Source organism: Sceloporus occidentalis, unplaced genomic scaffold (assembly GCF_023333645.1).
Source record: "Sceloporus occidentalis isolate IW3139 unplaced genomic scaffold, rSceOcc1.0.p SCAF_35, whole genome shotgun sequence".
NCBI lineage: Eukaryota > Metazoa > Chordata > Lepidosauria > Squamata > Phrynosomatidae > Sceloporus > Sceloporus occidentalis.
This window is the reverse complement of record NW_028317015.1, coordinates 7,820,883-7,833,770: the sequence shown is the minus strand read 5'-3', so window position 1 is coordinate 7,833,770 and position 12,888 is coordinate 7,820,883. Positions and strand designations below refer to the sequence as shown.

At 40.3% G+C, this 12,888-nt stretch overlaps 1 protein-coding gene across 1 annotated transcript; it reads right to left on the bottom strand.

Annotated features, from left to right (window-relative positions):
- Positions 1-4,180: 4,180 nt before the first annotated feature.
- Positions 4,181-9,387, bottom strand: LOC149298046 (uncharacterized). Its single transcript, XM_089487903.1, has 9 exons — positions 9,268-9,387; positions 8,535-8,594; positions 8,127-8,267; positions 7,513-7,652; positions 6,751-6,847; positions 5,578-5,666; positions 5,398-5,488; positions 5,060-5,158; positions 4,181-4,237 (listed from the first exon to the last, which is right to left on the bottom strand). The coding sequence occupies exons 1-9, from the start codon at positions 9,385-9,387 to the stop codon at positions 4,181-4,183; spliced, it is 894 nt and encodes a 297-aa protein (XP_089344029.1).
- Positions 9,388-12,888: the final 3,501 nt, after the last annotated feature.

The window sequence follows — 12,888 nt, the reverse complement described above, 5'->3', positions numbered from 1 at the left end:
ATGGTTTGAATGGGTTAAATTGAGTTAACCGGCTTCAAAGATGTTCCAAAGAGGAGATGGAGGCAGACTGACCAGATTTGTTAAAAAAGATTTGGAAATCATAAAACGCTGCTTGTACTTATTGCCCTATAACTTACAAAAAACAGCAAAAAAACATAAAAACATTGGGTATTTCTAAACTCAGGACAAGTAGTAGAATCTATTTAGCTAGTTTTTTTACTTGCTTTTTTAGGTGAGTAAAAGATTTTTCAAATAAAAGTCATAAAATGTGTTTTTTTTTCAATTTTTCACCATGTTTTTTTAATTTTTTTTATAGTAAATAAGATGATACGATCAAAATAATGGTATCTGAAGAAAGCCCATCTTGTCCTGAAAAAAACAATATATAACTTATGTGGGTACACTAAATGGGTGAGGAGAAAATTACTGCTGAACACAAGCACCACAAAAGTGTCAAAACAGCCTCGGTCCCACAGGGTACAAAACGAAAAATGAGCCCGGTCCTTAAGGGGTTAAAGAAAAATTTATTTTTAAAATAAAAATACACATTAGTGGAATAGTAAAACAGTATTTTATTTAATGCACAGAAATACATGTATTTTTATCTATTATGCAGTTAGTCAGCATATGTTATATATAAACAGAAATTTGGAAAACCAATAGCCATTTTAAGGTCCCTCTTTAACCCCTTCGTGACAAAGGCTGATTTTACTTTTTGTACCCTTCGTGACAATGGCCGTTTTAACATTTCTGCGCTGCTCATGTTTAGTTGTAATTTTCTTCTTTCCCGTTTACTGAACCCACACACATTAGATATTGTTTTTTTCAGGACAAGAAGGACTTTCTTTAGATGACATTGTTTTGATTGTATCATATTATTTACTATTAAAAAAAGTATAAAATATGGTGAAAAATTGAGAAAAAAATGACTGTTTCTAACTTTTAGTTGAAAAATCTTTTACTCATCTATAAAAGGTAATGAAAAAACCTGCTAAATAGATTCTACTATTTGTCCTGAGTTTAGAAATACCCAATGTTTTTATGTTTTTTTGCTTTTTTCTACACATTATTTGGCAAAAAGTACAGGTAGCGTTTTGCTATTTCAAAGCCATTTTTTCCAAATCTGGTAATTCTTCCCCCCATGTGCCATTTCGGGTATCTTTGAAGCCGGCCAATGCAATTTACCCCATCAAGTCATATATTTTTGAAAACTAAACAGCCCAGGGTATTCCAAATGCTAGTATTTTAACCCTTTCCAAGCACTAATTCTACCATCAGCCTTTGTCAAACTTTATGGTAGTCATTTTTTTTGCATTTGTTTTTTCACACACATTTTACTTTAGGTATGAATAAACAGGTTCTGGTATATGTCACTATCATAAAACACCCCAATATGTGTTTAGCAACATCTCCTGAGTACAGTGATACCTCACATGAATGATTTTGCCTGGCTGTTTGGGGGCAAAAGGGCCACATTTGGGGCATGCGCATTTTCAATGTTGAACTTTGGCATTTGGGGATCCACTGCCCATGCCCTATTTGGTACATCTTTGAGCCGGGCCATTTTAATGTGCCCAATAAAGCCATATATTTTTGAAAACTAGACACCCCAGGGTATTTTAAATGCTAGTATTTTAACTCTTTCCATGCACCATATCTACCACCAGTCCTTGTCAAACTTTGTGGTAGTCATTTTTTTGCATTTGTTTTTTCACACACATTTTACTTCAGGTATGAATTAAAAAGTTCTCGTATATGTCACTATCACAAAACACCCCAATATGTGTTCAGCAACATCTCATGAGCGCAGTGATACCCCACATGAATGATTTTGCCTGGCTGTTTGGGGGCAAAAGGGCCACATTTGGGGCATGCACATTTTTCAATGTTGAACTTTGGCATTTGGGGATCCACTGCCCATGCCCTATTTGGTACATCATTGAGCCGGGCCATTTCAGTGTGCCCAACAAAACCATATATTTTTGAAAACTAGACACCATAGGGTATTTTAAATGCTGGTCATTTAACTCTTTGCATGCATACATTTTACCACCAGCATTTTTTCAAAGTTTGCAGTAGTATTTTTGTGTGTGTATTTTTCCCACACACACCTACTTTATGTATGAATTTACAGCTCCTGGTATATGCCGCTGTCACACGACACCCCAATATGTGTTCAGCAACATCTCCTCAGTACAGTGATACCCCACATGCATTGGTTTGTCATTTTTGGGGGGAACTAAAAGGCCACATTTGGTACGTGTGCATTTTTCTAATTGGAAATTAGATGTGTGGCCATCCTTCCCCCCCCCGTGTTAATTGGGACATTGTTGAATCCGGCCAATTCAATTTACCCCATCAAATCATACAGACACCCCATGGGCATTTAATATGCCAGTATTTTAACTCTTTCCATGCGAGAATTGTTTTAAGCTAATGTGCTAATTTTAGGACTTGCTCACAAAAATATATTTTTTATATATATATTTAAATTTTTGCCTTTTTTAAAACATTTTTAACATTTTTTTTCAACTTGAAGGTTCCCCTGATAGTGACATCAGAGGGAAATTATTTTTACATTTTACTGATTTTTTACTATTTTTTTTCTAATTATTATTAATTTTATTTTATTTTTAATTTATTTTTTCTAATCACACTGTGATTAGAAAGCTGGGCTCCATTGACTTGCATGGTTGAATGCAGTACCTGTATTCAACCTGCAAGTGGAGCCAGAGTTCTCTAGAGGGTCTGGAGACCCTCTAGCGAACTTTTTCGTCTAGCGAACCTTTTCATCTTTATTATTTTTTTCCCAGGCCGCCGCCATCTTGCTGATGGCGAAGATCACCGGCAGCTGCGGCTGTGACCGCTCTCCGGAGCGGTCACAGCCCATCCAGAGGTAAGTGTTTGGTGTTGCTGGATGCCTCCTGATCGAGGCATTCCAGCGACACCATTTAAGTTTAGGAGGTGATCGTTGATCGCCTCCTAAACGCTTTTAAAACGGGCGTCTGCCGCCATACATTGTATGGCGGATGTTGACGCCCCGGGGAGGGGCCAGATATGGCCCCTGATTCCGATCATGGCGTTGCTGAATGCCTCGAGGTCGAGGCATTACAGCAACGCCGTTTGGGTAAAAAAAAATAAAATAAAAAAATAAAAATAAATAAATCGATCACGGATCGATTTTTTTTACCCGTTTTAACAAATGACGGTCCTGGCACGTCATTTGTCGTTAACGACATGTTTTTCCGTGACGTGCCCGGACCGGCAATTGTCATCAAGGGGTTAATTCATAATGCACCTTACTTATAGATATGCCACTCTTCCCCCCACAGGACGTCTGTACGATGCGTGTAGACAATCTCCGCTGCTGGCACTTCCACTGGGGCTTCTATAGTGGAGCACCGGAGTGACATAACCTTCTGGTGCTTCTCCATAGAAGCCCCGTCGGATTACATCAGAAACAATTGGTAGGTTAGATCAAAATGGTTCTTGGTAGGCCAAATGGTTCTTACCTGCCTCCATTTTCTATGTTTCTATGCTTAGCTACATAGAAACACCACAAAATAAATTAGTGAACGATTTTGTGTCGTATGACAATTAAATGTCTCCAGCAAAAATGTAAGTGATTAAAGAACGATTTTTGAGAATTGTTTTGGGCTTTCAGCAGTATGGACAATTGTGTTGATAATGCTACATTTAGAATCAAAGGTTAAATTAAGCAGAGTATGGAGATAAAGGTACTTACTAATGTGACGTTGGTTGCTAGATCCTGTGTTTCCATTAGTCTGTTAGCCACAAGCTTGCAGAGTTCCTCCACAGTTAGCCCAGAGAGCGTTCCACGAGCCATCTTAATCTGCTGCATGACCCCAGTGAGCTGAGCTCTGAGAGAGACATAAGGTACAGGTAAAAGGTAAACAGTGTGTACCCCATATTTAAGGTATACTATAAAAGGATACAGAATTACGTTACTGAGCATCCATACATTACTAGGTAACCAACTAACGAAAATATTTTCTTTGGGTTTGACACCCCAACAAACAGGCAAGCTAGTGCATTATATTATTAAAGGGCAGCTCAGTATGTTAAAGATACTTACTTGCTGCATTGTGGGAATCTGGCTTGCAGTTTTTCCAGGATTTTGCTCAGCTTGTCCGCTGCAGGAGGAGCAGCTGAATGATCATTAGTGGTCGTCTGGAAGGGAGTAGTACTTGCTGCTCTGGGTACCGCAGGCATTGCACTAGAAAAAGGTCCGGGGATGTGTGGCAGAGGAGGCGAGGGTTGGCATGGGAGGGCACTCGGAAGCTGAGATTGCTTGGGGAGGGTGTACGGTACAGATGGCTGGAATGGCGCTGCGACATGGGGCATCTGAAGAGGACTCAGGGCAATCCTCTGCAACATGAGGTTTGTCTGAAAGCGTCCAGAACATGAATACACACACGGTGCTCAGCCATGTCTTGTACAGGTGGTCTCACTTTACATCGATTCGACTTTCACACTTACATCATGCCTATTTTAATTCATAGTATTGCAGACCTGGACTTTGATCATATTGCCTTTTTAGGTTGAGGCGTATGGCCACTTAAAGCAGACCCATATTTTTATTTTATTATGGATTTTCTCTGTATTATATTATCTTGCCATACCATTTACCTTTTCTTACATTTCTTAGAAATATAATTTATTTGTTTCTGCATAAAAATCAGACTAGACTTACATGTTTTACAGAAGACACACAAAGAAAGGAAAAAAGCACACTAGATGCTATCAGATTCCATGTTACTATGATCTAGCTAAAAGCTGGGGTCTTCCGTAATGAGCTTGCCCCATTTGTGGGAACCTTTACTAGCTTCAGACTGAATGTCAGCCATATAACAACCCCCCCTCCCCAAGGAAATTATCTCCATGGCTTAAACTGAACATCTTTACCAGTTACTCCAGACACATGTTGCCAACAATAGAATGGGCTTTAGGCTACTACAGGTTACCTGTCTTCCTGGATCAACACATTGCAGTATGGTCTGCAGGAAGTGTTATTATTCAATGTGGCAATCAGACTTACATCAGAGGGTGGAGGAGGTAGACTGGGAGCCATAATTGATGGGAGGCTTGTAAGTTTACATCCATTTCTTACTTGCTGAATCTGGGAGTCAAACTGTTCCTATACAATACAGAAGAGTGAATAATGGGGTGTTTAACACTGTTAATCACCAACTTCCATCACTAGTTCACTCGCATATCCGTTATAGGTTTAAATTCTATGTATATTTGCGCAGACAGGTCCATTCACTTTTACTAGCATTCCACCAGCCTCATAAGGACAAATTCCAGAAAAACGTCTTCTATATATCTGTACCTATCTCAGTCTAGTCTGCCGGTTGCTGGTGCACATCTCCTTACCCGAAGATTGGCTTTTATCTGCTGGATCCCGGCTAATCTGGCCTCCCACTTCTGCTTTAGCTGGATCCACTCTAGGGTGGGGGTGGCAACCCTGAGGAGAGCAACAGACAGCGATCTTATTGCGAGATCAACTGGCGGCATGTGTCCTTATCACTCAAGACAAGATCATTAAACACTCACCTGAGGCAGGAAAGCGTGACGTCTGCTTCATTCTCCGCATCTTCTAATGAAATGAGTAAAAGGTCTCGCCGACTCTCCAGGGAAAGAACCTGGGAAAACATGAGGATCACATGTCAGATAAGCAGCTCAGATCACCCACGATTCTTGAAGAAACGGTTATACTGTAATGACATTTTAACCTACGTAGAGGGTGGTAGTGGAACAGTCTTCCAGCAAAGGTGGTAGGGATTAACACAAGGGAGGAATTAAACATGCATCAGAGAAACAGGGGTCTATAGGACCTCACTCATTTATTTTAAGCTGAATTAAAAGAATTAACCGGTCAGTTTGCAACCTGGCTTTATTTTTCTCTTTTTAATAGGATTTATTAAATGTTATAAGTTAGTTTAATCTTTTTCCTTCAGCTATTGTTTGATCAGTGGATTCCCCGTTATGACTAACTGGGATATATAGGCTTTGCTCCTTTCTATTTATCATTTTATCATTGTATGAATTGGCAAAAAAGCGATTCAAAAATCGACTTATCTGAAGGCAGATATATTTCACAATAAGGTTTCTTATGTCTTACTATATAGGTATTGATGGTAAATTCTGGCCCCAGAGTGTCACTCTCTCTGTTAGATTTAGGCTAAAAAGAGAGAGTGGTGCAATGGGGCCAGAATCATACAAATTAATCTTTGCAAGTGCAGGTCCATCTGAACCAGTACATATTAACATTCATTAATCTTGTTGTCAGATTGTATACTCTTCCTATTGCAATAGCACTTTAAAATCTGCTGGCTCTAAACGTACTGCTCTACCATATGGATCGTACAATGAAGCACACAAACATTCTCTCTAAAAGTGTATCCATAGTTCACAAAGATGTTAATAGAAGGTTTCACTTCAGTCAATACAAGCACTTCTATCTGTTCTATTGAAATATATACGTGTTTGGCGTTCTATTATACACCAAAGTGCACACACGGAATGTGAGTCCTGAATTGTGTTACAGGCTGAGAGAACTGAATGTGAATGCTTGGACCTCATTAAACGGCAGCATTAGTATTGTTTAACTTTATGTAGGCAGCCCACAGACGATACTCAAAGTCTCTTTCTTTAACATAATTCTTAATCTATACATTAAGAACTGGCTCTGACATGTATACAGAAAATTGTGTCTGCTGCTTCTACCTCAGCTCTCACTGCACGGTCATTCTCCTCCTGGACACTCTGCGTGATCTTATCCTCCTGCTTCTTTAACGAGGCCAATTCAGACTCCCACTCTTCCCTGTGGAAATTAATACATGTTACAATGGAGTAGCAAAGCTGATGTGCAAACGCTAATAGGACCAATGAAGTAAGCTGTGGTTCAGAATGGCCACCGGTTTGGCCATCATTTTTCTACTGAAGTGTATCGTGATGCCTGCGTTTCAGTATGGAGGAAGAACAGAGAAGGGCCATGATGTTGCTCCCAGGGACCATGGCTATGAAGCCCACATTAACAGCACACCACACGCATTGCTACAGCTAACGGGCAATCTGCTGCCTCTCATACAAAACTCATTTCTTTACCTATTATGAATAATTATGTTATAGACTCACTTCTCCTTTGTCTGCTCTGCCAGTAGAGATACAATCTTCTTTTCCAGTTCCTCGCGCTCCTGTTGTAGCCTAAAATCCAAGGAAATTCCTGTTGACCTGTGATTTTCATTAAATGTACCCGTGTCTTGCCTGTGACCGTGGTGTGTCTAACACACTTCATCTATCCCTATAACTTACCCCATCAGTCCTACTGGTAATGGGCTAACTGCTTATTGGTTCTACTTGTTGTTTGACTATTTTCTTACACAGATACATAAAAATGTCCCCTTTTCTAAATCAACTAGCCCACTGGATGTGTATCTTACTATCCCTCACAGTAATTGTTCAATACATCTATAACCCCCTATTCACCGTTCACTCTTTGACTGCATCTTCTCCAGTTCAGAGTTAAGATCCTGTTCTTTCTGACAATGCTCCTTCTTGTCTTTCTCTGTCCTCTTTCTGGTTTCTTCCCGTTTCACAGCAACATCCTGGATGGCCTTTAGGGCATCCTGAGGCAATAAGAAAAAAGAACAGTGTATTTTGTACGTTGCCTTAACGGCTCTCGTAACTGGAGCAATTCTGGACAAAAAACTGCAATAAATAGAATGATTTATCCTCTAGGTTTCATTTCATTGTTTTGGCTACGATGTACCACCACCATGCAGTTTGAAGAGATGAGTAGCTTTACATACATTTTTACAGATGTGGGTCATCTGTGATGTAATCCAATGTGATTTTTCTTGAGACTAAACTAAAATTAATAAAATCAAGTAGGATAAGCAGATCTTACTTACTGACCCCTTGCTATAAATGTAATAACTTTATTATGGTAGCTTCTGTAGTACATTTAATAACATTATTGATAAAAGCTGACAAATAGTAACGTAATGTATAATTCAGTACACCGCACCGGCCATGCAAACTGCTCCAGTGATAATGTTATTTCCAAAGCACTTGATCTGGTGTGTTCTTTGAGCCTTTACCTGATGTCGCTGAATCTCCTCCTCCTTCTTTTGCTTCAGCTGTTTGAGTTGAACCTGAAGCTGTTTTTCCGCCTGGATCTGTCTGTCCAGAACCACTTGGTAATTATCCTTCAACTGCTCCCTGTGGCTTATAAGCTCTTTCTGAAGTAAGGGAACCCAGAACATAAACAATGTGTTTGGTTATACGTGTATATTGATGCTAGAAAGTCTTGGGAGAAAAATGTTGCTAGATTCTTTCCAGATTGGGACTCCTCGGGCCATACCAGAACCCACACATCTACTACCATACAGACCACAAACACACTATACACATACATATAATGCAGGATTCTCTTCCAATATTCTACTATGTCTCAGACCTCTCAAACAAGAGCATGGCCACGGAGCGAGCCCCTTCCACATACTCACCAGAACCTCTTCTGCATCAATGTCTGTAATTGTCTCTGCATCTTGCTTTCCACACTCCGTCTGTAACATGGCAAACAAAACCATCAAAAACAAAGTATACTGACATTTGGTCTTCGATTACAAAGTCAAGTTTCCACACATTGGATCACAATAAACATCGAGATATGACGAGCAGTAAACGCGGTACACTTGGTAAGAAGACTGAAAAACACATGGGCACACTTATTTAATCATTTTGTAGCATGTTAGAAGCAGTAACAAATTAATGAGCGTTAATGGTCATTCTAAAATCAGCAGTGACAATAGTATGTTGAAAAAGTTAAAGGAATGGTATAAATGCTTGCAGAGATGTAAGCTTTAAATTTAGGAGAAGCCAATAGGAAGAGTTTTTTGATGCTTTGGGAGCTTCCTGAGAAAATGACTACGGTTCGTGAGCATCACAGATGTCACCTTCCCGTAGCAGCTGTAGATCTGATATATAGAAAAGAATGACCATTCCATAACAGTTTACTTTCTTGAGCTTTGTCCTAAACAAATGTTGGCAAGAAAACGTAATATTGAACAGTTAAAGGCAAGTTCGGTTTTTATTTGGAGCCGCAGGCTTTTTTTTTATATGACTGCAATGTCTTTTATTAACGAAACCAACAAGGTTCAATCACGGAGCTTATCTGTCATGATTCCAGCCATTATAACTTTAGTCACACACACAGCGAGCTCCAAAAGAACACTTCACCTGCACCGCAACACATCGGCTGAGGCTTCCCGAACACGCCGGGGACTTCTGTCCTTCACGTGTGCCTGGAAAGGGCTGGTGAGCGGAATCCCCTTCATCCTCTCTCTGCTGTCCCGACATCTTCTGGCTCTGAGAATACATCAGCCCAGCACAGGTACTACAGACATCTTCACAAGAGATTCAGCATACGACTGGTCCCATCATTTTAGACAGAGTGACAAAACATCTGAAAAAGTAGAAAGATCATAATGTTTGAAAGCTTTAGCAGCTTCATTTCCCGAGTAACATCCCAGACACAACTTCGCAGCATACTCATGAGTTATCAACGGACACGCAGTGTGACTTACTTGAACTAAATGAAAGTGGCACTTGGTATAGAAATGTTTAGTAATACTAGACTAAGTACAGCGACTGTAACAAGATTAAAAACTAAGTGTCAAATAGGATGGTGCTTAGTACTCAACACACATTGGAAGTAATATGACATCCGGCTATAATAGAGGGGATCGCTAGCCACTCATCAGACCTCAGAGCAACGCTTTACTTCCGCTTCCGGTTAGCGCCTGTCACTGACGGCCCCACTACAAGCTTGTGGCAACCGTTCGCACAGCAGTAAACATGCAAGATGAGCGACTCTACTGCTACGTCTGCGCTATCGCATCTGCGTTGGCCGCACGGATGGCACAGACCTAGATTAACGTTACCCCAAGGATCGTAGCCGCCACTTTAATACCACGGAGTACTATTCGAGGCACGTTTTAGAGAACGGAAGCGGGGTTAATTCGAATAGAGTTACGCGTCGTAACGAAGCAATTCATTGGCTTGTCCCAGTCGAACGGAAGCACGGATCGCTGTTGTGCCACGTGATTACGGGAATCACGTGACGCTTGACGCAAGGAGGTGTGTTAGCAGGGAAGGCTGTCACCCGGAAGCATGGGCTTGGGGATTACTCGTGAATTACTATGCATCGTTACACAGATACCAGGAACTTGTGACAAGCCCAGCCTATGGGTATCTCTGCCTGAAACAACGCGTATGTATTTTAGTAACATTACCCGTAATTTATTATATTATTATTATTATTATTGTGACAGAACTGATTTATCACTTCTGGAAATTCTTAGATAAGTGGGAAACAGTAAATTCTAATATTATGGATGTGATCAGCTGTGGCCATCTAACTATCATGCATTTCATGGAGTCTTAATATTATGTTTCCTAGACTTTCAGAACAAAACCTGGTAACAGGTGGGTCTGGATTACCTGCCCCCGTGTTCTTCCAGATCAGACAGGGTGCAGGTGACACCGCAGGCCGCTCACACCCAGGGCTATCAACATGGCATCTTAGACTTGTGTCATAGATTCGATTAAGCCGGGGCTAGAAAATCGTCGGCAACTACAATAACATGGCTCAAACACCTCTACCTGGCTCACGACTCTTGTGACTTCCGGCTACCAAATATATCACGCTTGAAATACCTGTCTGGCTCCTAAATGCTGCTCACATTTGTCTGGCCTTACGGTAAACCGTTTACTTGGCTTGTAATAGAAATTTCAAGCAGGAGACGCTCGTGTGAGAGAACCGGTTAGTGGACACTGAAAGAGTCAAGAGCTTTCTTTGCTGATACATATGGGTTATAAATACGGGTTATATTGTGATGTGTGTGTGTATATATATATATATGTATGTATTAATATGGGTTATATTTTGTGTGTATACATAGTGATATCGTGGTATATCTCTGTGCGTCTGTCGTAGGGCTATCCCACATTGCGCTCGTCTGGCATATGCCGTCAATATATTTAATGCTGAGCGGCTATCAGCAGTCGCAGGTTTTAGCCAGTGAGTTGTTGGAGATCAGAAGTTGGCTTGCGGAATTGGAACACACAATGTGAGAGATTTATAAAGGATCTGCAAGTGTATAACGGACACTTTTTATGGTGCAAATGAGTGATTTTTATTCACACATTTTGCCTCCAAATCCCGTTTTTTTTGGTTTTTTTATTTATTTATTTTTTGGGTTTTTTTGCCTGCTATGCTTTTAGAAATAATCCCGATGTGTGCTTTAAAGATGCCCACAGTGCTCTGATCATTTCTAGAGTGATAAATGGTGGTACTGTGACCATAATAATAGTGTGCTCTTTAATAGGTTTTTTTTTTAATCATTGATATTATTTTAGTTGTACTATTATTTGTTTTATATCAGTATCATTTTAGAGTTTTAAATGCGACAAACACCTATGTGACTACAGCAGCAATGTATTATAATACGGTCATTGCCATTAAAGGAGACTCCAGTGTCCCAGGCAGCCCCCTAAAAACACAATGTATACCGATCAATGAACGTCCTTTCGTATACATGGCTCAAATTGGGCAAAAAGAGAGAAGACGGAAGCTGTAGGTGGCCTTCAGCAGCAGATCTCCTCTCACCTGATCCAAGGGTTCTTGTTACTGATTGGCTGCTTGAAACAGCCAATCAATGGCAGGAAATTGCTTCCATTGAAACCGCACTGGAGGTGAGCGTGAACCTCTCAGCTGTCATATGCGTTAAAGTTCGTATGACGGCCGAAGTCTTTAATATTACGCACTGTATCTGCTGGATATAGCTGCCTGATTGTGTATGAATTGCACTAGATCAAACTTACAAGCTTATATCTTACTGCGGAAAAAGACCTCGGAGGAGAACCTGTTGTTCACAAATATGTGGATGTCAGGGGTGACGACAAGTTTCGTTTATGTTCCTGTTGCTCCAAATTGTTTTCTTATGCACAGATAAAATCACAGCTTTTCTGCCAAAGCATCCTTTAGTGAATAAAGCCCAAAGATTCGGCTTAATGTCGGGGTCTTAGCAGGAATATCTCGAACGCTTACAATGGCGACCTACAGGTCTGGAGATAAAGTTCATTGGAACAAAATGACGTTTAACCTACTTTTCTTAAATGTGAAACAACGTGCACTGTGTACAGACTGTATTCAATGCTTTAAGGAAAGTATTTATTGTGCCATTTAACTGTTCCCATGTAATACATAATGCTAAAGGCTGTTTTTAAACATACAGTATATACCGTATATGAGAGAGACCTTTTACTCTGTCAACATCATGAATTTAGTTTAATTCATGCACATAAGTATAACACCTAAAAGTGTTCTTGTCCAACACATAGTATTGTGCGCTTTTGAGGCAGTTTACTTTTTCACTGTTTTCATTACATCCGGCTCCTGGGGTCACTCAATATCTTAATGTCGGTCTTTTAAATTGCTTGTTTTACGATCGACACGCCTCACAAATCCTCATATGTGGCAAATAGGATCTTGAATAAGATACATTGTATCTGCACTTCTCATAATTAGTAATTATTACTTATTGCTGGCAAATAAGCCCCTGCACCCCCCCCCCCCCCCCAATTTGGTCCCAGATAAGAACCATTCGGCCATCTAGTCTGCCCATTTTTCCTGATGTAAGGAATCAGATCTTGTGTTAGATTCAGGATGGCCGTATGCCTATCCCAAGCATGTTTAACCCCTTAATGACAAAGCCTGTACATGTACGGGCTCAAAATGCATTGTTTTCAATGGGTTTAGGGACTGCCCATTGTCGTTAAGGGGTTAAATCCCCTCGC

What these genes read in the sequence shown, in the direction of transcription:
- LOC149298046 (XM_089487903.1), bottom strand. Translation starts at nt 9,387, where the DNA reads ATGTCGGGACAGCAGAGAGAGGATGAAGGGGATTCCGCTCACCAGCCC. An exon ending in AGGAGATTCAGCGACATCAG is followed by an intron (nt 7,653 to 8,126) that starts GTAAAGGCTCAA and finishes TTATTGCCTCAG; the next exon opens with GATGCCCTAAAGGCCATCCA. An exon ending in GTCACGCTTTCCTGCCTCAG is followed by an intron (nt 5,489 to 5,577) that starts GTGAGTGTTTAA and finishes TGCTCTCCTCAG; the next exon opens with GGTTGCCACCCCCACCCTAG.